General features: G+C 53.4%; 2 protein-coding genes and 1 non-coding gene across 5 annotated transcripts; 2 read left to right on the top strand and 1 right to left on the bottom strand.

The window, feature by feature from the left end:
* The first annotated feature begins 415 nt into the window (after nucleotides 1-415).
* R3HDM4 (R3H domain containing 4) lies at nucleotides 416-9,235 on the top strand. The gene is made up of 8 exons (XM_064734444.1): nucleotides 416-578; nucleotides 2,899-3,053; nucleotides 3,164-3,282; nucleotides 3,743-3,866; nucleotides 4,236-4,321; nucleotides 6,629-6,714; nucleotides 6,865-6,920; nucleotides 7,840-9,235. Exons 1-8 carry the CDS (start codon nucleotides 535-537, stop codon nucleotides 7,941-7,943), a joined length of 774 nt encoding a protein of 257 aa, XP_064590514.1. The 5' UTR covers nucleotides 416-534; the 3' UTR covers nucleotides 7,944-9,235.
* A 117-nt stretch (nucleotides 9,236-9,352) lies between these two features.
* Nucleotides 9,353-9,459, bottom strand: LOC135459021 (U6 spliceosomal RNA). Its single transcript, XR_010442957.1, has one exon. It is a non-coding gene; the product is annotated as a U6 spliceosomal RNA (small nuclear RNA).
* A 268-nt stretch (nucleotides 9,460-9,727) lies between these two features.
* MED16 (mediator complex subunit 16) lies at nucleotides 9,728-22,847 on the top strand. Of its 3 annotated transcripts, none has more exons than XM_064734388.1 (15): nucleotides 9,728-9,782; nucleotides 10,066-10,263; nucleotides 10,580-10,687; nucleotides 11,341-11,510; nucleotides 11,942-12,373; nucleotides 13,914-14,019; nucleotides 14,734-14,889; nucleotides 16,035-16,246; nucleotides 16,952-17,158; nucleotides 17,549-17,759; nucleotides 18,585-18,718; nucleotides 20,434-20,626; nucleotides 20,842-21,058; nucleotides 21,446-21,529; nucleotides 22,211-22,847. In XM_064734388.1, the coding sequence occupies exons 2-15, from the start codon at nucleotides 10,128-10,130 to the stop codon at nucleotides 22,335-22,337; spliced, it is 2,493 nt and encodes an 830-aa protein (XP_064590458.1). In that variant the 5' UTR covers nucleotides 9,728-9,782; nucleotides 10,066-10,127; the 3' UTR covers nucleotides 22,338-22,847. The 3 variants fall into 3 exon arrangements, with proteins under 3 accessions (XP_064590458.1, XP_064590460.1, XP_064590457.1); XM_064734390.1 differs by lacking the exon at nucleotides 9,728-9,782 and adding an exon at nucleotides 9,801-9,819; XM_064734387.1 differs by lacking the exon at nucleotides 9,728-9,782 and adding an exon at nucleotides 9,849-9,976.
* The last annotated feature ends 204 nt before the right edge of the window (nucleotides 22,848-23,051 follow it).

Genomic DNA, 23,051 nt, shown 5'->3' with positions numbered 1-23,051 from the left:
CCCGCCCCGCGCTCTCATTGGTCCGTCTATCCCGGAGAGCCCCGCCCCTCGCCGCCATTGGTCGGCATGCAAATGCTGCGCGCGGCGGGGGCGCGGCCGCAGCGCCGCCTCGCGGACGGGCGGGGGAACGGCGCCGGGCCGGGCGCGGGGCCCGGTAGAGCGGCGGAGGGGGGGCGGTTAACGGGGGGCAACGGGGGGTTTAACGGAGGTTAACGGGGCTTTAACGGGGGTTAATTGGAGGTTCACGGGGATTAACGGGGGAGCTATGGGCGGATAACACGGATTCACGCGGGGTTAATGGGTTCCGGCCGCCGCCGAGCCCCGGTTCCTGGGGCTCCCCGAAGCACCCCCGGTGCCCCACCTCCCGCGACGCCCGGGGCGGGCTTCCCGTGCCCCCGCCTCCCGTGACGTCACTTCCAGCGGGCGGTGCCGGGCCCGGTGCCGCCGGTGCGGGCCGGGGGTGGAGGAGGCGGAGGGAGGTCCCGGTCCCGGTTGTGGTCACCGTCCCGGTTCCGATCCCAGTCCCGGCGCGCCATGGTGGTGCTGCGGGGCGGCGCGGGCCCCGAGGAGCCGTTCCCGTGAGTGCGGGCCCGGGGCCGGGCGGGCCGTGGGGCGGTCGGTGCGGGCTGGAGCCCCCCGGGCTGTCGGTGCGGGCGGGGAGCGGCGGCGGCGGCGGCGCCTCCCGGGACAGCCCGTCCCCAGCTCCCCGGGCCCGCGGGCGGTGTCAGAGCGGAGCCCGGCACCGGCATAATGAACCTTATAATTAGCGTTTATCCCCTGGAGGTCACGGTGCTCCTCCCGGTCACCGGGGGTGGGCTGGAGCCCCCCGCTCCTGCACCGGTGTACCGAGGCCTCGGGACGGAGCTGCGGAACGACTTTATTCTGCTGCCAAGGGGTCAGTGACAGGAATAGCTCCGAAATCCCCCGGCAGGGAACGCGTTCCTTGGGAATGGGACAGGAGGAGAGAGCAGGAGTGTCTGTCTGTCTGTCTGTCTGTCTGCCAGGCCCGGTGTCCCCGGGGTCACGGTTTGAATGATCCCTCCTGGGGTCCCATCTCAGCCTGGCACCGATGCTGGCCCGACACGGGTCACTGTCCCGAGGTCGCTGTCCCCTGTGACCCTCCCTCCAGGCTGGCACTGGGCGGAGGTGGCAGTGCCAGGGCAGACGTGGCAGTGCCCGGTGCCAGGGCAGCCTCAAACAGCCCTGAAGGCTTCAGGAGCAGAGCTAAGTGTGGCTCAGCCTGTTCCCTTCCCAGCCACGGTGCCCGGGGGTGCTCCCTCTGGGTTTTGACATCTCCTTTGGGGCTGTGTCGGCTCCAGGGAGTGCCCGGCTCGCAGCTGTGTACTCAAACCCTCGAGCTGGGGCCGGTGTAAGGTGACTCCCTCTGTTTATTCAGGTTTTTGTAACCGTCTTTGTATCACAACTTGATCCGCCAGCCCTGGTTGCTGGCTGTGGCAGGTTGGGTTACTGCTCCCCACCCGTCCTCTGGGCATTGCCTTGATACCTGAGTCTCTTTTATTCTTTCCAAGCCCACCTTTGACATGGTTTTCTCTCCGGTGGTTGTTTATTTTTTACCCCCCACCAGCAGCTAAGACCGTATCACTGCCCCCATGCAGGAAAAGGGGAAAAAAATCAAGGTTTTGGCGAGGGTGAGGAGCTGGCTGTTAGCCCAGGCTGCAATCGGACAGCACAACCTGCTCTGCCCTGTGCCCAGATCAGCTCTGCCAGCACCTGATTGCAGGACTGGGGCTCCCATAAATGCTGGAAAGGAGGGGACACGGTGGGGACAGGGCCCTGTGGATGGAGCAAGGCTGTGATGGCGTTCACAGGGGTTCTTGGGTGAGGGAAGAGACGGAGATCTGACTCCATGTTTCAGAAGGCTTGATTTATTATTTTATGATATATATTACATTAAAACTATGCTAAAAGAATAGAAGAAAATGTTTCATCAGAAAGCTAGCTAAGAATAGAATAGAAAGGAATGATAACAAAGGTTTGTGGCTCGGACAGACAGCTGAGCTAGCTGGGCTGTGGTTTGCCATTAATTACAAACAACTCTATGAGACCAATCACAGATCTACCTGTTGCATTCCACAGCAGCACATAATCTTGTTTACATTTTGTTCCTGAGGCCTCTCAACTTCTCAGGAGGAAAAAAGTCCTAAGGAAAGGATTTTCATGAAAAGATGTCTGCGACACAAGGCTGTGGCAGTGGAAGCAGTGGTCACTCTGGGCAGCTCCTGGTCCTGGATGGACACTCCTGGGGGTTCTTTCAGGGGTGTTGATTTTCTCCCCCACCTTGTGCTATGCTAAAGGAAACCCACACGACCCTGAGGGGAAGTGAAGGCAGTGAAACTTCCTGTCTTTGGTGTTTGGTAAACTTTGAAACCCGAGCAGTTGCGTTCAGCACAGCGCTCGTGGCGTTGCTTCATTTTCCCATAAAACACCTCAGTTTTGTGGTCATTCCTCAGCTGTGCCTGTGACCAAGCAACACCCTGACTGTGTGGTGAGCAGAGCACCTTTGGGTGCCCCCAGGAGCTGGCAGGTGCCAGGCTGGGGTGCTGTTCCTGCAGGTGGCAGGGTCGGTGCCAACCCGCTCACGACCACGGTGAGCGTGAGGGGATGGATCCATTGCTTTGCTTCCTGGTGAGCAGGGACGGATCCATCGCTTTGCTTCCTGTGTGGCACACTTAATTGCCCAGGTTAATCACCCAGGTTAATTACCTGGCCCTCCCAGTGCTGACACACAGCTGCTTAGAGCTTGGAGGTCACGGTGACCCGAGGGAGAAGGAGGATGTGTTGCTGTAACAATGGTGCTGATGCTCCGGTGCCCCATCCCGCTGCTGTGGCTGCCCCAGCGCCCTCAGCTGGGCTCACCCCTGCTGCTGTGCCCCCCAGGAGGATCGAGGACTGCCTGCCCCTGCTGCAGGACTCCCCCTCCAAGCGTTTCTCTCCATCCAAGAGGAAGCAGTACTACATCAACAAAGCCATCCGCAACTCTGACCTCATCCCCAGGGCCAAGGGCCGCAAGAGCCTCCAGAGGCTGGAGAACAGTAAGCACCAGCAGGGTTTCTCCCCCAGGGCAACCCCTGAGCTGTTCTGGGGGCAAGGAGCCTCTCTGGAGGTGCTTTTCCCCCCTCTGAGGCTTTGCTCTTGGCCCCAGCTCGTTACCTGATGACCCTTCTGGAGCAGGATGACTGCGGGAGCGACGAGGGAGAGCTCAGCCACTCTGCCACCCCCAGCATCTTCACTGAGGCCTGCAACAATGAGACCTATGTGGAGGTGGGTGCAGCCACCCCGCTGCCTTGGGGACACTGGATTGGTGTGTCATGCTTGTAGTTCACTCCTCCATCCATCCCTGTGCCCTGAGCTGCTGCACGGCAGATTCTGCCTGGTTTGGTGTCAGGATGGGATCTGTGTGTGCTGGGGGATGATGGGCTCCTGGCATCCCTGGAATGGGGGAATTTCCAGGCAGATGCTCTCATGGAGAGTTGTGGCTGCAGGGCAGTGAGTGCCTGGTGAGCTGCAGCACTTCCTCCTGCACCAAGCCCCTTGCCAAACCCCCATTGCCTCACACTGGGTGTTTTGAAACGTGGCCTCTCCCTGGTGTGACAGGGCCACACTCAGGGCCATCCCTGGGGATCAGAGGGTGAAGAGGGGGCTCATGGGGTGTGGGAAGGGGCCCTGGGTGACTGTGCACCCTCAGACCTCTGTAGTGGGGCTTGGTGGCTTCTCTTGTCAGATCTGGAACGACTTCATGAACCGCTCGGGAGAGGAGCAGGAGAGGGTCCTGCTCTACCTGGAGGAGGAGGCCAGGAAGAAGCACAGGAGGAAGCTGCCTGTCAAGAATGAGGACAAGTGGAAAGGTGCTGGGAGGGGAACCAGGGTGGGGACAGCCTCTCCCTTTCCTTCCTTGTGTACATTCTGGGAGGGCTGCACCCACTCCCTGTCTGTGGTGGGGCCAGGGGATCCCTGAGCTCACCCTATGGGTGTGGCAATGGGGGGGGATTATGCCTGTAGACCCCCAGCATGGACCTGGGAGGGTTTTTGAGAGCCAGAAGTGGCTGGGATGATGGGCACAGCCACCCCCAAACCCCCTGTGCTGGGGAGGGCATTGCTGTTTTAGGGGTGACTGTAAAGAGAGCAGCTAGGGGGACACTGGCTCCTCCCAAAAAGTGACACTGCGGGCTCTGGAGTTGTGTTAGCTGTGCCTAAATCCCTTTTCCTTCCAGCAGAGCTCCCTGCCTACACCCCCCAGGAGTGCTTCCAGCGCATCAGCCGCCGCCTGCGTGCCACCCTGAAGAGGGGCAGGATCCCCATGGTGAGCTGGGGACAGCCTGGCACAGTGGGGGTCTCTGGGGTGTTGGAATTATTACCAATAAAATATAGATATCTAAATAAAATAGATAAAAATATTACATATAAATATTATATAATGTATAAATAAAATATATATTATATATAATATATTATATATTTTATATATAATGTATAATATATAATGTATAATATATATAAATATTTATTATATATAAACATATATATATTTTTAAATATATATATATAAAATGTAGTATATAGCATATAGTATATATTATATAGTATAGTTGGACAGGACGTGCCTGAGCTTGTCTGGCCCTTGCTGCTTGACCAAATAGTGGCACTGTGGTGTTTTCACCCCACAGACGCTTTTGGCTGGCTGGGTGTGTGGTGATTTCACCCCATTTTTGGCTGTGGGATGTGTGGTGTTTCACCTCAGAGACACTTGGATGTGTGTGTGTGATTTCCACCCCAAAACACTTTTGGCTAGCTGGATTGTGGTTGTTTCACCCACAGACACTTTTGGTGGTGTCACCCAATTTGGCTGTCTGTGGTGTGTTCACCCCACAGACACTTTTGGCTGTGGATTTGGGGTGTTTCACCCACAGACACTTTTGGCTGGCTGGGTGCTGCAGCTGGGCCTGTGGGGACAATTCCAGGCCTGCAGGAGCTCTGGTGGTGCTGGGATGGAGCTTCCCCCCATAACAGGGGCTGCTCCTCAGGTTTCCCTCTGTGGAGAAGCTTTAAGGTTATGGTGAAGGAAAGGAGTCGGTTCTGATGGAGGGTTTGGATCCAGAGCTTTATTCTGGCCCACAGGCCTCTGAATCCAGCACAGCTCCAACAGAACTCCCTGAGCCCGTGGTTGCTGCTCCTTTAACCCCGGGGAGAGGGGCAGGGAGCCACCAAGCAGGGACAGGAGGGGAGGGACAAAGGGACAAAGGACACCTGGATGGCCCAATGCCCCCCCAGGGGTAGAGGGCATCCTTTGAAAGTGCCTATCTGGAATTCCAGGATTGACAGACAGTGTTCTGAGGGGAAAGGAGAGGTGTCTGACACACCTGGGAGGGAATTATGAGGGAGAAACCCAGAATATCTGAGGCAAACCATGACTTGACAACAGTGGGGGCTGCCAGGGGTCCCTGCACAGCCCAGAGCTGTGCCCTGACCTTGTGCCACATTTCAGAGCAGCTCCTGGGAACGTGCTCGCGCTGCAGACACACATCCAGCTCCCAGCACATGGGCTTTTCCTGGCTCAGTTCAGATTTTTCTGGCGCTTACAGGGCTTTTTTTAGTGGTTGTTTCCCAGTTTCTGTGCAGTGACAGCAGGTGACAGGTGAAACTGGGCATGGGGACCGCAGTACAGCCTTTGGGGTCCTCACAGTGACCCACACAAGGTTATTTGGGGCAGCTCTGATGTATTTTGAAAGGGGATTAAAGTGCCCCTGGAAGGAGAGAGATAATGTGACCGTGTTCACAGGGGTCTTAGGATGAGGGAAGAGATGAGGATCTGACTCCATGTTTCAGAAGGCTTGATTTATTATTTTGTTATATGTATTACATTAAAACTATACTAAAAGAATAGAAGAAAAGGTTTAATGAGGAGGCTTAGCTAAGAATAGAATAGAATCAGAAAGAATGATAACAAAGGTTTTGTGGCTCGGCTCTCTGTCTGAGCTAGCTAGGCTGTGATTGGCCATTAATTAGAAACAACCAACATGGGCCAATCACAGATGCACCTGTTGCATTCCACAGCAGCAGATAATCAATGTTTACATTTTGTTCCTGAGGCCTCTCAGCTTCTCAGGAGGAAAGAAATCCTAAAGAAAGGATTTTTCATAAAAAGATGTCTGCGACAAGGTGAAATTTGGGGCAACTCTGATGTATTTTGAAAGGGGGTAAAAGGAGGGAGGTGAGAGCAGCCCTGCACTTGCTCTGCCAGCCCTGGGGGTGCTGCCTCCCTGCTCCGTCTGCTCTCTGGGGCTCTGTTTGTTTTGCCCTGGTGCTAATTAGAGCCTCTCAATGCAGCCTGGGCTCCTTTTTGTTTGCCTTCAGTGTGCTGCTCTGTGTCTCAGGGCTCACTGAGCTTTGGCTGTTGGCTGTGAGCACCAGGGATGGTGCCAGCCCTTGGCACACACAGTTGGCAGGAGCTGGATCCTTCCCTGCCCCAGGGGCTGGAGATGGGAGATTCCTCCTCCTCCTGCTGTCTGCCATCCAATTAATTTGCCCAGGAGCTGCTGGCAGTAAATCTTGGGGAATCAGTTGTGCCATCACTGTCCTTTCCTCACTGAATTCCTGTCTCTCCTCACAGGGGACTCTGGAGGGGCTGGAGGAGGAGCTGCTGGCCTTCTTCTCTGTCACCCCTCAATCTGTGTACACAGCACTGATGGATAACAGGTATTTCCCCATCTCTGGGGTTCCCCAGGCTGCAGAGGGGATTTGGGAGCACAGAACACCCACCTGGCCTGTTCTGTGTGTCCCCAGGGTGGAGGGCAGGGCAGGCACACACAGGTCAGGCTCTAACTAACCCTGTCCCCTCTCCCCCAGCTTTGAGAGGCTCCTGCTCCACGCCCTCTGCCAGTACATGGATCTCGTCTCTGCCAGTAAGAGCCCCGTGTCTGCTTGGTTTTAGTTTTGATTTTCACTTTGTTGATGTTGTTTTTCCCCTTTGCCTCCATCACTATCTTTTCCTCCCTTCCTCCTCTGGGCCCCGCCTTGCCCTGGGGCTCAGAGATAACCCCATGTCCCTTCTGCTTCTTCCCCAGCAATGCCCTGAGCTCTCTGGGCAGCCCCAGTGGTCACCAAGCTCAGCCAGACCTGGCACTGAGGGCAAATTTGGGTGGTCCAGAGCTAGAATCTGCTCACGGGGTTCCTTCTCCTGCAGCTGCTTCCTCCTCCCAAGGATCAACCGTGCCATTCTGGGCATCCCCAAAGGTTTTGTTGCCAAGGCAGGGATGGAATAAGGCTCCATCCCTCCAGAGGAGGCTCTGCTGTTTCATTAGGAGCCAATTGTGGCAATCAGCCTGTGCACTAATGATGGGGAGAGTGAGCCCCAGGATGGAGGGCACAGAAAACAGGGCAGCCTGTGCTCACCACAAACCCCAGGATGGAGGGCACAGAAAACAGGGAAGCCTGTGCTCACCACAAACCCCAGGATGGAGGGCACGGAAAACAGAGGAGCCTGTGCCCACCACAAACCCCAGGATGGAGGGCACAGAAAACAGAGGAGCCTGTGCTCACCACAAACCCCAGGATGGAAGGGACAGAAAACAGGGGAGCCTGTGCTCACCACAAACCCCAGGATGGAAGGGACAGAAAAGAGGAAGCCTGTGCTCACCACAAACCCCAGGATGGAGGGGACAGAAAACAGGGAGCCTGTGCTCACCATGAGCCCCAGGATGGAGGGGACAGAAAACAGGGAGCCTGTGCTCACCACAAACCCCAGGGAGAGGAGGGGAAGGGCTGTTGGAGACCCCTGAGAGGATGAGCAGGCTTGTGCTGACCTCTCCATCCCACCCACAGGCTCGGACATCGAAGGGAAGCGCCAGATGAAAGTGAGCAACAAACACCGCGTGTTCCTGCCCCCGGAGCTGCTGCTCTCAGACTACCTGGGCCAGATGAGCTGATGCTGCCCCCACAGCCCCTCGTGTGTCCTGTGCAGCCTCTCCCGGACCCTCCTCAGCCCTTCCCCTGCTCCCAGGCCGGGGCTTTGTGGCTGTGCTGGCAGCAGGGCACAGGGTGCAGAGCAGGTGCCTCTCGCCCGCCCTGCTGCCAGCACAGCCCTGCTGGAACTGCTCGTGTGTCTATTTATAACCCAGGTGTTTTTAAAAAAGAATCAGGCGGGGCCAGCCTCCCTCGGTGGGGTGATGTGGGTCCAGATTTTTCTGCGGTGAAACAGCAGCTCCCGGGCGGCTGCTGAGCAATCGCTGAGGCGGCGGAAGAGCCTCGGGGCTGCCGCGTTCCCTCCGGGGCTGCCGCGTTCCCGTTGTTCCCGCAGCCCACCGGGGGCTCGGCCGGGGCGGGGTGTGGGCAGCTCCCGGTGCTTTTTACCCCATGCCCAGCCTGCAGAACGGGGCTGGTTTTAAGTGTAATATAGCTTGTGTTTTTTATCACGTGTGTATGTGTGTGTGTATTTACACATGTGTGTGTGTGTGTGTGTGCTGGAGGGGTGCAGGGGACTCTGCTTTTCCATGGGGGGGCAGATATGCCAAGGGTTGCTCGTAGGGAAATCTTTGCTGGTTGCTCTTGTCCCACCGTGTCACTGACTGCCATTAACCCAGACCCAGGAGGCTCGGCCGGGGCGGGGTGTGGGCAGCTCTGGGTGCTTTTTACCCCATGCCCTGTCTACAGAACGGGGCTGTTTTTAACTGTAATATAGCTTGTGTTTTTTATCACGTGTGTGTATTTACGTGTGTGTGTGTGCTGGAGGGGTGCAGGCCCCTTCGGGGCTCTTCTTTTCCATGGGGGGGCAGATGATGCATTTTGGGGGTCCCTCTATGTGCCAAGGGTTGCTCGCAGGGAAATTTTTGCTGGTTGCTCTTGTACCACGATGCCATTAACCGTGGGCACCCCCAGACCCACGAGGCCTGACCAGGGCTGGGTGTGGGCAGCTCCCGGTGCTTTTTACCCCATGCCCAGCCTGCAAAACGGGGCTGTTTTTAAATGTAATATAGCTTGTGTGTTTTATCACGTGTGTGTATTTACATATGTGTGTGTGCTGGAGGGGTGGGCTCTGCTTTTCCGTGGGGCATTTTGGGGGTCCCTCTATGTGCCAAGGGTTGCTCGCAGGGAAATTTTTGCTGGTTGCTCTTGTCCCACGATGTCACCGACTGCCGTTAATCGCGGGCACCCCCAGACCCCGGGGAGCCCCTCGCGCCTCCTTCGCTGGTTCAGCAACAATAAAAACGGTGCTCCCCTGCTCCGGCTCTGTGTCTCCATGGGGATGATGATGAGGAAGATGAGGAGGAGGCTTGGGGAGGGGTTTGGGGGCCGCTGGTTGGGCACGGGATGGAAAATGTGGGTGCGGCGGGGTGCGAAAAATATGGAACGCTTCACGAATTTGCGTGTCATCCTTGCGCAGGGGCCATGCTAATCTTCTCTGTATCGTTCCAATTTTAGTATATGTGCTGCCGAAGCGAGCACGAGTGTACCCGAGCCCGCAGCGGTATTTAAAGGTCTAGAAGTACACCACCGTCACCATACGGTGACTATACTGTGGTTCGGTATGGAATGCACAATGAGCTCCCTCAGTTATTTCTCAATCTTTCACTCGGTATTTTCCTCAGGTTTTACCAAAATTTTAAAAATACGCCGGTTCTGTTCGCTGTTCGGCGCGGTGGCTTCTGGGTAGTTTTTTATGCTAATGAGCTCTCTGAGAGTGTCCGCGGCAGTGCCTGAGCACGCCGATCAGGCGCGCCACGGGCAGCCCGCGGAGGCGAGGGGGTCCTGAGGAGCGGCGGGCCCCGGTGAGTGAGGCGGGATCGGGACCGCCGGGAGCCGCCTGTGAGCGCTCCCAGGCCCCTCCTGTGACCTTCCCGCCGGCCCCGTGTCCCCCCGGCACCTCCCCGTGTCCGGCCCCGGGACCCTCCCACCCGCCGTAGGCTCGATACCCGCGGGCCGCTCCCTCCGCCTCCCCCCGGTACCGCCGGGGTCTCTCCCGGTGCGAGGCTGTCCCAAACCGTGTCCTGCGCCCCCCGCTATAGCCCCTCCGGCTGGGGTTCGGTGTGACCGGCCTTGTGTCGCCCGCAGGCAGGACCGAGGCTGTCCCGGTGTCCCGTATCCGGTGTCCCGGTGTCCGGTGTCCCGGCGGGATGGACCTGGCCTACGTGTGCGAGTGGGAGAAGAAACCCAAGAGCAACCACTGCCCGTCCATCCCGCTGGTGTGCGCCTGGTCCTGCCGCAACCTCATCGCCTTCACCACGGACCTCCGCAATGAGGAGGAGAAAGGTACCGAGAGCCCCTCGGGAAATCCCTCCCGGTGCTCCCGGGAGAGGCGGGGATCCGCTGGCCCGGAGCTCTGCCCTGCCCCTGGAGCCTGCTCTCCTCCTTTTCCTCCCAGCTTTCACCCTCTGCGTTTGTTCCCTGGAGTGGTTTTGTTTCCCCTAAACCAGGACCGAGCACTGAGTTCCCAGCACTACCCCAAATCATTCCTATAAATGATAAATTTTCTATAAAATATTTTATATTTTTCCCTGCATCACCCGAGGCTCTGAGGCTCAGCAGCAGTGCCAAGGGACAGGAAATCACTTCTCTGTTCACACAGATCTCACCCACATGGTTCATATCATCGACACCGAGCACCCCTGGGATGTCTACTCTGTCAACTCGGGCCACACTGAGGTCATCACCTGTTTGGAGTGGGATCAGTCAGGTGGGCTGGGCTCTGTGTCATTGTCACCGTGTCCCCACCCCTGCTCTGCATGCCCCAAAGTAATGGGGTGCAATTCCGTGGGGGGTTTTGGGTGTTCCCCCTGTTCTCAGTGTCATTGTCACCATGTCCCACCCCAAAGCAATGGGGTGCAATTCCCTGTTGGGGTTTTACCTGTTCCCCTTGTTCTCATGCAGTGTCATTGTCACAGGCTCCAGGCTGTTCCCCCTGTTCTCAGTGTCATTGTCACCATGTCCCACCCCTGCTCTTCATGTCCCAAAGTAATGGGGTGCAATTCCTTGGGGGGTTTTACCTGTTCCTCCTGCTCTCATGCAGTGTCATTGTCACAGGGTCCAGGCTATTCCCCCTGTTCTCATGCAGTGTCATTGTCACCGTGTCCCTGCCCTGCTGTGCATGTCCCAAAGGGATGGGGTGCAATTCCTGGTGGGGTTTTGGCTGTTCCCTCTGCTCTCAGTGTCACTGTCACCATGTCCCACCCCCAAGGATATGGGGTGCAGTTCCTGGTGGGGGTTTGGCCATTCTCCCTGTTCTCAGGCAGTGTCATTGTCACCATGTCCCACCTCAAAGGGATGGGGTGCAATTCCTGGTGGAATTTTGGCTCTTCCCCCTGTTCTCACACAGTGTCATTGTCACAGGCTCCAGGCTGCTCTCAGCAGATGCTGATGGCCACATCAAGTGCTGGAGCATGACAGATCACCTGGCCAACAGCTGGGAGAACACAGTGGGCAGCGTGGTGGAAGGGGACCCTGTGGTGGCCCTGTCCTGGCTGCACAATGGGGTCAAGCTGGCTCTGCACGTGGAGAAGGTTTGTCTGAGCTTCCTGAGGGATCTGGGCTGGAATTCTGCTGTGGGCTTTGTGAGGGAAGAGATGAGAATCTGACTCCATGTTCTCAGAAGGCTGATCCCTTCCCTTCCCTTCCCTTCCCTTCCCTTCCCTTCCCTTCCCTTCCCTTCCCTTCCCTTCCCTTCCCTTCCCTTCCCTTCCCTTCCCTTCCCTTCCCTTCCCTTCCCTTCCCTTCCCTTCCCTTCCCTTCCCTTCCCTTCCCTTCCCTTCCCTTCCCTTCCCTTCCCTTTTGCTCTCTTATAGTGGATATTTGTGCTCCTCTATAGTGGATATTTTTCCTCCCAACAAAGGAGGAATGATGAGGAGGACTCCATTGATATCGGAACGCTAATTAATTACTTTTTTTCTAATTTTGTCTGCGAACACTCAAATTTTTTTGCCCTTTGTTCCAGTCTGGAGCCTCGAACTTTGGCGAGAAGTTTTCCCGGGTGAAATTCTCTCCATCCCTGACTCTGTTTGGTGGGAAGCCCATGGAGGGCTGGATTGCTGTGACCATCAGTGGCCTGGTCACCGTGTCCCTGCTCAAGCCCAACGGGCAGGTGCTGACGGCCACCGAGAGCCTTTGCCGCCTCCGCTGCCGCGTGGCCTTGGCCGACGTCGCCTTCACGGGCGGGGGCAACATCGTGGTGGCCACGTCTGATGGCAGCAGCACCTCCCCCGTGCAGTTCTACAAGGTTTGTGTCAGCGTGGTGAACGAGAAGTGCAAGATTGACACCGAGATCCTGCCCTCGCTCTTCATGCGCTGCACCACCGACCCCGCGCGCAAGGACAAGTACCCGGCCATCACCCACCTGAAATTCCTGGCCCGGGACATGTCAGAGCAGGTGGGCTGGTGTGGAGAGTTTTGCTCCCCTATAATGGATATTTTGCTCCTCTATAGTGGATATTTGTGCTCCCCTCTAGTGGATATTTTGCTTCCCTATAATGGATATTTTTGCTCCTCCATAGTGAATGTTTGTGTTCCCCTCTAGTGGAAATCTTTGCTCCCTGATAGTGGATATTTGTGCTCCCCCATAGTAAAGATTTTTGCTCCCCTGTAGTGGGTATTTGTGCTCCTCTATAGCAGATATTTTTGCTCCCCTCTAGTGGATATTTTGCTCCTCTATAGTGAATATTTTTCCTCCCCTGTGGTGGATATTTGTGCTCCTCTATAGTGGATATTTGTGCTCCCCTGTAGTGAATATTTTGCTCCCCTATAGTGGAGATTTGTGCTCCCCTATAGTGGAGATTTTTGCTCCCCTGTAGTGGAAATCTTTGCTCCCCTGTAGTGGATATTTTTGCTCCCCTCTAGTGGATATTTTGCTCCCCCATAGTGGAGAATTTTGCTCCCCAATAGTGGATATTTGTGCTCCCCTGTAGTGTATATTTTTACTCCTCTCTAGTGGATATTTTGCTTCCCTATAGTGGAAATTTTTGCTCCTCCATAGTGGATGTTTGTGCTCCCCTGTAGTGGAAATCTTTGCTCCCTGATAGTGGATATTTGTGCTCCCCCATAGTAAAGATTTTTGCTCCCCTGTAGTGGGTATTTGTGCTCCTCTATAGCAGATATTTTTGGTCCCCTCTAGTGAATATTCTGTTCTCCTATAGTGAATATTTTTGCTCCCCTCTAGTGGATATTTTGCTCCTCTATAGTGAATATTTTTCCTCCCCTGTGGTGGATATTTGTGCTCCTCTATAGTGGGTATTTGTGCTCCCCTGTGGCGGATATTTGTGCTCCCTTCTAGTGGAGATTTTTGCTCCCCATAGCGGATATTTGTGCTCCCCTGTAGTTGATATTTGTGCTCCCCACTAGTGGATGTTTTTGCCCCTCTATAGTGGATATTTTCCCTACCCTATAGTGGATATTTGTGCTCCCCTATAGTGAATATTTTGCTCCTCTATAGTGGAGATTTGTGCTCCCCTATAGTGGAGATTTTTGCTCCCCTGTAGTGGATATTTTTGCTCCCCTCTAGTGGATATTTTGCTCCTCTGTAGTGGATATTTTCCTCCCTTCTAGTGGATATTTTTGCTCCTCAACAGTAGATATTTTTGCTCCTGATGAAGGAGGAATGATGAGGAGGACTCCATTGATATCAGAAGGCTATTTAATTACTTTATTCTATACTACATTATTCTATACATCTAAAACTGAACCTCCTCCTGGCCTTCCCCAGAAGGTCTGGAGGTCACCAGCATGTCCTGCAATACCTTTGGCATTCCTCGTTGTCCTTTTGGTGCAGCTGCAACCCTAATCCACCTCACCTCCCACTGATTTGATCCTCTGCTTTTTGCTGCTGGAGCAGGACCCTGGGGATGGAGGGAGGGAATGACCAGGGCAGTGTTGTCCCTGTTTTGATGCTTGTGGTGGGGGGCTCTGTTCCACAGGTGCTGCTTTGTGCCTCCAACCAAAACAACAGCATTGTGGAGTGCTGGTCCCTTAGGAAGGAGGGCCTGCCTGTCAACAACATCTTCCAGCAAATCTCTCCTGTGGGTAAGAGTCTGCTCTGGGCACTCTCAGGAACAGGAGCTTGGTCTGAGGGAAAAAACAGCACAGTTTCTCACATCCATTATCCCATATTTGTGATTATTCAGAATCTTATGTTTATTTTCAGTTGTTTTCAGTCCATTCTGTCTTTTTGCATCACAGGCAGCAGCTTGCTGTTTTCAGGAAGGGGTTTGGTTGTTGCTTTCACTTAATAAAAGATTTTAAAATAATTTTTTGTGTTTTGCTGCACAGCCCTTCCTGCCACCAGTGGAGCAAAGGCTCCCAAAGGACCAGGACTGAGCAGCAGAGCTGGATTAATCCCCTGCTCTGGTTTCACCTGATCTCAGATAAAACAGAATTAATCAGGGCAGTTTGTTTAGTGAAATATAAAGGATTATTGTATGTAAGGATCTTAGTCACCCAAAGCAGAGCTTGCATCAAGAGAGATTTAGCAAAACATGTTGTTTGTATAATTCAGGAAAAAAATAGGGAACTATGAGAGAAACATACTGGAAATATATGAGAAATATATGAGAAACATACTGGAAATATATGGGAAATATATGAGAAACATACTGGAAATATATGAGAAATACACCAGTACTTGATCTGTGATCCTGCCTGGGGGAGCCTGAGCAGAAATAGGGGCAGATTTTCTGATCTCTGTGGGAAAAAATTCTCCCTAATTTGCTTATTTTCACTCATTTTGCTCATTGCTAGTGGGAGACAAGCAGCCCATGATCCTGAAGTGGAGGATCCTGTCTGCCACCAACGACCTGGACCGGGTGTCAGCTGTGGCACTGCCAAAGCTCCCAATCTCCCTGACCAACACTGACCTGAAGGTGGCAAATGACACCAAGTTCTTCCCTGGGCTGGGTAAGGAATTCCTGTTGTCTTTTGTCATAAACATGTGACTTTTGCTTGAATTTAGATTTAGAATGGGGGTTTAACAGGCAAGATGGAGGAATCTGGGTGTGTCCTGTCCTTCTTTCTTCTTTTTGTCCTTCATCTTCTGCTGGGATGGTGACACTTTTGGATTGGTTTAGAGTAGAGACAGACTGTCTAACATAGGTGGTAGGTATTGGAAAATTATTGTAAATAAAGTACACATAGTTCTTAGTATAAAAAGCCAACACCACCCCAAGGGCAGGGACTGTGCCACAGCCTGACCTGCTGGATAGATCTCAGCAGGTCAGAGAAAGAATGGAATAGATAAGGAAAAATAACCTTGAAAAGCAGATCTGACTTCTTCTTGTAGAGCTGGGAAAAAAGACTTTTTAGTACCTCAGGGACAGAAACCCAAGAAGCCCCCAGCCCTTTGGCTTCTCCATGGGCTTCAGTGGTGGCCACTTGTTGGGGAAGATGAAGCAGGAAAGCCTTATAAATATGATTGTCTGGCAAAAGATTTTGAGAATATGGAAACTATAAGTGAGATTGAAATGAAAGCAAGCTTTGAGATCCCTTGGTTACTGAATGAACAACTGGAAAACAATGGTGTGGGTGACTGAAGGTGATCCCCTTTTGATGGAACAACACCCTCTGCTTGCAGACAGGCCCAAGGGTCAGAGCAGACCCTACTGGTTTGGCAGAAGGGCCCAAAGAGGAGTTTTTAGGGTTTAAAATGTAACACAGTATGGTAATGTAATGATTTTTATAGGCTATATGTAAATGCTGTAGGATTTGTATTTTGTACTAGATTGGTTAGTGAGAATCAGAATATTCAACACAGAAGAAGATTTATTGTGTTGTAAGGGGAACTTCGCTCTCTTATCCTCTCATCTTCTCTCTCTCTCTCATCTTTTTTACCACTGTCTTTACTTCTCTGGGGCCTGCTCTGAGCTGTGGCTGGCAGCTCCAAGCAGACCCTCTTTGCAATAAACCCCAAATTCCACAACCTAGCTTCAGGGATCTCTCATCTCCGTCCTTCCCAACCATCCCACCCTGACACTCCCACTTTGGGTGAGGGCTCTGCCACACTGGGAGCAGCTGTTTGCTCAGTGTCACTCCTCTCCTGTCCCCAGGGCTGGCCTTGGCTTTCCATGATGGCAGTGTGCACATTGTGCACAGGCTGTCCCTGCAGATGATGGCTGTGTTTTATGGCTCCTCCTCGCAGCGCCCCGTGGACGAGCCAGCCCTCAAACGCCCGCGCACCACAGGGCCCCTGGTGCACTTCAAGGCCATGCAGCTCTCCTGGACATCCCTGGCCCTGGCTGGTGTGGACAGTCATGGAAAGGTTGGTGGATTATGGATTTAGGAATGTGCCATCTTGTTGATGGAGTGGCAAAATTGTCCTTGGTCTCATAAAAAAGGAAAAAAAAGCCCAGAAGTTTCTCTCCTCAGTTAGGTAAAAAGACATCTCATAGGACCTTGGGGACTTCACCTCAAGGATAGCTAATTGGACAGATTTGGGATTTCACCTCAAACCTAAGGATAGCCAATTAGATAGAAGCCAAAAGCAGTTTACTAGAAGAAGAACAAATAAACTAATGGCTTTTGTGAAGTGTTTTACCAGGAGCAAGAACCTCTTGCCCTGGCTTGTTTTTTCTCTGTTTTATGTATATATATATATATAATAGTATAGTATATGATAGTCTATCATATATATTATATATATTATATTATAATATGTAATGTTATATACTATTATATAATTTATAATATAATATAGCTATATTGTTATAATATTATAACATTACAATATTATATTATATTATATTATATTATATTATATTATATTATATTATATTATATTATATTATATTATATTATATTATATTATTACATAAAATGATAAATTAACTTTCTAAGAATATGGAGTCAGATTCATAATTTCCTTCCTGCCATGGAAGACCCTGATAATACCACACTCCTGAAAATACCCCACTCCTGAAAATACCACACTCCTGATTCCATTTTCTCTTTGTTTCCTCCCTTCAAGCTGAGCATGCTCCGCATCTCCCCCTCCATGGGCCACGTGCTGGACATGAACATGTCCCTGAGGCACTTGCTGTTCCTGCTGGAGTACTGCATGGTCACTGGCTATGACTGGTGGGACATCCTGCTCCACGTCCAGCCCAGCATGGTGCAGAACCTGGTGGAGAAGCTGCACGAGGAGTACATGCGTCAGAATGCAGCCCTGCAGCAGGTGGGGGCTCTGGGCTCACCCCCAGGGTGGGCATGGGGTGCTCAGGGATTTGGAGTGGGGTACAGCCAGTGCCAGTGCTCAGGACATTGCTGGCTGTGCTCTCTGAGTGCCCTGCTCAGGCAGGGATGGAGCTGGGAAGAGCTTTCATATCAGCAGCTTCACATTCCCTGATATCAGCGGGGTCTTAGCTGCTGGAAACTTGGGGTGAGATGCTGAAATCTATTTTTGGCACATTTCTGGGAGCAGCAGCACGTGCCCAGCACAGCGCTCACGTGCATGGCTCCTGTCACTCCTGCAGCAGAAAGGGAGAGCAGAGAATAAAGCAGCAGCAGCAGCTTTAATGAGCTTATGCTAATTCCTGCCTTTTTGCTGCTTTTCCCCGTGGCTCAGGTGCTCTCCACACGCATTGTTGCCATGAAGGCATCTCTGTGCAAGCTCTCCTCCAGCACCATCGCCCGTGTGTGTGACTACCACGCCAAGCTCTTCCTCATTGCCATCAGCTGCACCCTGAAGTCTCTGCTGCGCCCACATTTCCTCAACACCCCTGACAAGAGCCCCGGGGACCGGCTCACCGAGATCTGCTCCAAGATCACGGATGTAGGTACTGACTGCTCACAGCATCCTGGGATGCTTTTGGGATTGGGGTGTCCTCTTTGGTGTCACAGCCTCCCAGTAACTCATCCTGCTCTGCATTCCCAGCTTTTGGGATTGGGGTTGTTCCCCTGTGGTGTCACAGCCTCATCCTGCTCTGCCTTCCCAGCTTTTGGGATTGGGGTGTCCTCTTTGGTGTCACAGCCTCCCAGTAACTCATCCTGCTCTGCCTTCCCAGCTTTTGGGATTGGGCTGTTCCCCATGGTGTCACAGCCTCATCCTGCTCTGCATTCCCAGCCTCTGCATTTCCAGCCTCTCTCCTGGAAAAGCTTATTCCCCATCTGGGTGTCTGCAGGCAGAATAACCTCTTCCTCTGAGAATCCTGCTCTGCATTCCCAGCTTTTGGGATTGGGCTGTTCCCCTGTGGTGTCACAGCCTCATCCTGCTCTGCCTTCCCAGCTTTTGGGATTGGGCTGTTCCCCTGTGGTGTCACAGCCTCATCCTGCTCTGCATTCCCAGCTTTTGGGATTGAGTTGTTCCCTTGTGGTGTCACAGCCTCATCCTGCTCTGCATTCCCAGCTTTTGGGATTGGGCTGTTCCCCTGTGGTGTCACAGCCTCATCCTGCTCTGCATTCCCAGCTTTTGGGATTGGGCTGTTCCCCATGGTGTCACAGCCTCATCCTGCTCTGCCTTCCCAGCTTTTGGGATTGGGCTGTTCCCCATGGTGTCACAGCCTCTCTGGGTTTGTGGAGGAGGACAAGGGTGACCTCCAAATGGGGGTGTGAGGTTTGGATCCATCTTTCCTGAGCCAGGCAATGTCTTGCTTCTCTTCCAGACATTGACAAGGTGATGATTAACCTGAAGACAGAAGAGTTTGTCCTGGAGATGACAACCTTGCAGTCCCTGCAGCAGCTCATCCAGTGGGTGGGGGATTTTGTGCTCTACCTGCTGGCCAGCCTTCCCAACCAGGTGAGACCCATGGACACAAACACCCGTGGGAGTGCTGGGGAGCTTTGCCAGGGCACACAGGGCACATGTCCCTGTCAGCACAGGCACTGGGGAGGAGTGAGGAACAGCAGAATTAGAGAATGGCCCTTCCCATGCCCATCTGGGTCTGCTGACCAGCACCTGGGGGATTTGGGGACACTCCTCTGTCGCTGTCAAGGTGATCACAACACAAAGCAGAGACCAGAAGCAGTCTCAGATGGCAACTCTTTATTATTGAACATGGCTGACCTTTTATACACTTTCTAATTGTTTCTACTTCTTCTACCCTAACTATTGGCCACAATAAATCAGCATTACACCATTGGTGAAAAGTTACAGTGACTTCAATTAACTTTTTAAAAATACCTTGTCCAGCTGCAAAGTTCTCTTCTTATCTTTCTTCAATCTCTTGATCTCCTTGATTACAGCCTTGGAGAGAGCTTTTTATCAGCTTCTTCTTGCTTCTCAGCTTCTTCTCACTCCTTTAGCTAACTTTAGCCCCTTCTACACTCCTCTTGGAGCTCTGCAGAGGTGTCACCTTCAGGTGACCCTCCACCATCCCCAGCACACCACAGGGTGTGTGCTGCTGGAAACAGGAGCTGTCTGGATGCAGTGTGGTGGCTGGGGCTGCTGTGAGCTCCATCTTTCCTTACTTTAGAAGCTGCAGGATTTGCACAACACCTCACTTTCTTTTGAGAACTCTGCTGAGTTGTGCCAGCCTGCTGGCATGGGGAATGGGGGCAGGTGAAACCCTTCAGCTTGCATGCAGAGGGCTTCTCCTGGAAAAGCTTATTCCCCATCTGGGTGTCTGCAGGCAGAATAACCTCTTCCTCTGAGAAACTTCATCAGTTATTTCCCATCATTCTTATTTTTAAAAATTTACCTTTTAATCAAGTCAGATAAAGAGTATGGAACCTTTTCCCGAGAGGAGAAGAGAGCACTAACAACTCCCTGACACACAAATTTGGAGGATGGTGATGCTTTTTCCAGGGAGCTGAGCTAACAGTCTGGCTGTAAGGAGTTTAGATCTGGAGCCAGACATCATGGTTAAGCCTGCCTGTGGTTATAATGTTGTTTGAGTTTTGTAGAAGTTGCCTGATGGAATCTGAACTAAGAACAAAACAAAAACCCAAGGAGAGCTGGTTCTGGTGATCCTGGTCTCTATTTGATCTGGCACCAGAGCTGGCCTCACCCAGGCTGGTGTGAGCCTCACCCAGGCTGGTGTGAGCCCATCCAGGCTGGTGTGAACCTCACCCAGGCTGGTGTGAGCCCACCCAGGCTGGTGTGAGCCTCACCAGGCTGGTGTGAGCCCATCCAGGCTGGTGTGAGCCTCACCAGGCTGGTGTGAGCTCACCCAGGCTGGTGTGAGCCCATCCAGGCTGGTGTGAGCCTCTCCAGGCTGGTGTGAGCCTCACCCAGGCTGGTGTGAGCCCATCCAGGCTGGTGTGAGCCCACCCAGGCTGGTGTGAGCCCATCCAGGCTGATGTGAGCCCACCCAGGCTGCTGTGACCCCCTCCCACAGCTCTGTCCCCCCACAGGGCTCCCCAGTGCGGCCTGGGCACAGCTTCCTGCGCGTCCCTCGGCGTGTTCTGGAAGTGTGTGCTGCTGGAAGCAGGAGCTACCTGGATGCAGCTGGGGCTGCTGTGAGCCTCACCCAGGCTGCTGTGACCCCCTGCCACCCCTCTGTGTCCCCACAGGGCTCCCCAGTGCGGCCTGGGCACAGCTTCCTGCGTGACGGCGCGTCCCTGGGCATGTTCCGCGAGCTGATGGTGGTGATCCGCATCTGGGGGCTGCTGAAGCCCAGCTGCCTGCCCGTGTACACAGCAACCTCAGACACCCAGGACAGCATGTCCCTGCTCTTCAGGCTCCTGACCAAGCTCTGGCTGTGCTGTGAGTGTGGCCCTGAGCTGTAATTCCTGCGGCAGCGGGGTGGGACGTGACTCCGAGGGGGTCTGGCACGTTGAGAAAGGGCAAGTGCTGCTGCCAAGGTTATTGTTTTCCAGGCTGAGTTGGCAGTGGAGGAGGAGGCTGCATGCAGCTCTCTGGAGCTCTCAGGGAGAAATGTAAAGGTCACAGGGGTTTTTTTTCTTTCATTTCCCACGCAGGTCGTGAGGAAAATCACATCACAGAGCCCGATGATGCCCTGATCGATGAGTGCTGCCTCCTGCCCAGCCAGCTGCTCATCCCCAACATTGACTGGCTGCCCATCAACGATGGCATCATCAGCAAGCTGCAGAACAAGCAGCTGGTCAGGCTGCAGTTTGGGAAGGCTCCTGGGCTCGTTGGCCACACTGTCTCCTCCCAGTTTGATGCCTTTGTCAGGTACAAACCCCTGGAACTGTACAAACATGTTGTTTGTCAGGTACAAACCCCTGGAATGGGTCAGTGCACAGTGAGAAGGACTCTTGGCAGCTCTGAGGTTTGGCTTGTCTCCTTGCTGCTCTGACCCAAGAGCAGTTTGTCTTCTCTGCTCAAATTCCTTTCCCAGCTTATGTTGGGCTGGGAATTTTAAGTACTGAAAAGTGATAGCAAATGGTGGGGGGGAAAACCCCATTAATTAATGTGATTAATTGTGACAGTGAATCTCACGGCACTGGGTGGGCAAGTGGGCAGAACTTCTGCCCTGTTGGTCAGTGAGATGCAGCTCTCTGTCCTGGGAGCAGCTGATGGAAAGTGACACTCTAGGAAAATCCTGTTCTCCCTCCCCAGGGCCCCTGGACAGCCCAAAATTGACCACCTGAGGCGGCTGCACCTGGGTGCTTACCCAACAGAGGAATGCAAGTCCTGCACCAGGTAAGTGGCACTTGCAGTGGAGCTTGGGCAGGGCTTGGAGTGTCCTGTGTCCTTCAGGAGCTCTCTGAAACTGGTTAGGGTTGTGCCCATGTCATTGTCAAGAGAGTGGCATTGTTGCAGCCTGACCCTTGGGTTAAAAATCAAACAATCAGATAAAGCTCTTACAGTAATCTGGCCTGGAGGAGAGCCTACAGCAACTCCTTTACAGCCCAGTTCTGTGGGTGTGATCATTAAAGCACCTTTGTGGTCATGGCAGGGCTGGAGTGAGGAATTTCCCCACTGCCCTTGCCCCCATTTTGGGGTCATCTTTGCACCAGGCTTGCATTTCATGCTGCCCTACTCATCCACCCTCATGGGAGAGCCTGGATTGCAGGATAATGGCTCAGGGAACAAGCATCCATCTAAGTCATGTGATTGAATTAGCTTTAATTACTGATTTTAATAGAAAGCCTCTGTAGCAGATCATTTTTGTGAGATGACTGTCAGTTGTTTCATGTATAAACAGCAGCTGGGGCTGTTCCTTGCCAGGCTCCAGCTCCAGCAGAGCCCTCAGTGGGATTGTTGCTCGCTGGTTTCAGCTGGTTTTGGTGCTCACTGCAGATGACAGGAGCTGATTTCCCCCAAATCCCTGCGTGATCCCTGCAGCTCCCCAGCAGTGCTGCACCCTCTGTGTCCCCACAGGTGTGGCTGTGTCACCATGCTGAAGTCACCCAACAAGGTGACAGCAGTGAAGCAGTGGGAGCAGCGCTGGATCAAGAACTGCCTTTGTGGAGGGCTGTGGAGGAAAATGCCCCTCAGCTACTCCTGAGCCCTTCCTGGGGTGCAGTGAGGGCCAGGAGCTGCACAGGGCTCCCTTCATGGAGGTTCTGGGACAAAGGAATGGCAGCTCCTCTTCCTCATGCTGGAAAAGCTGTGCTGGGAAACAGAGCTGAGGGAGCTCTGCCTCTTTCCAGGGAAGAGCTGGGAAGGAATGCCAGAGGTTCCCCCATCATTTGGGGCCCAGGAGGGGAGAGCCTGGCTGTGTTTTGTGGCTGTGCCAGCAGAGCAGTGCCCTGGGCAGGGTGGTGATGGGGTGAGAGCAAAGTCCCAGCTGAGGGGGGCACAGCTGGTACCTCACATCCATCCTGTGCCTTGGGCAGTGCCAAGCATGGGCTGGGCACTCCTGATCCCTCAGCAAACTTGTCCCTGAGTCAGAATTTGGCTCCTGCGTGCCCATCAGTGTTGGGTGGGAGCAGGAATGTGAATGCTGCTGCCTGCAGTGAACCCTGCCTTTGCCTCTTGTTGTTGTAAATAAAAATTCTCCTGATTTTGTACAGAACCAAGTGTTTGTGCTTTGTTTCTGTGCTGTGACGTGGCCAGGGTAGTGGAGCCATGGGAGGGCAGCCAGAGCATCTGTCAGGAAAGGAACCACCATCATTGGATAAATGGATGTTTTCAAGGTTTGCCTTATAGACACTCAAGGAAAAAACATCAGATCCTTGGGGTTGTGCAAGCCTCCAGCTCCAGCAAGGCTGGACACTTG

This window comes from Zonotrichia leucophrys, chromosome 28 (genome assembly GCF_028769735.1).
Source record: "Zonotrichia leucophrys gambelii isolate GWCS_2022_RI chromosome 28, RI_Zleu_2.0, whole genome shotgun sequence".
NCBI lineage: Eukaryota > Metazoa > Chordata > Aves > Passeriformes > Passerellidae > Zonotrichia > Zonotrichia leucophrys.
The sequence above is the reverse complement of the archived record's forward strand: the minus strand, read 5'-3'. Positions and strand labels throughout refer to the sequence as shown.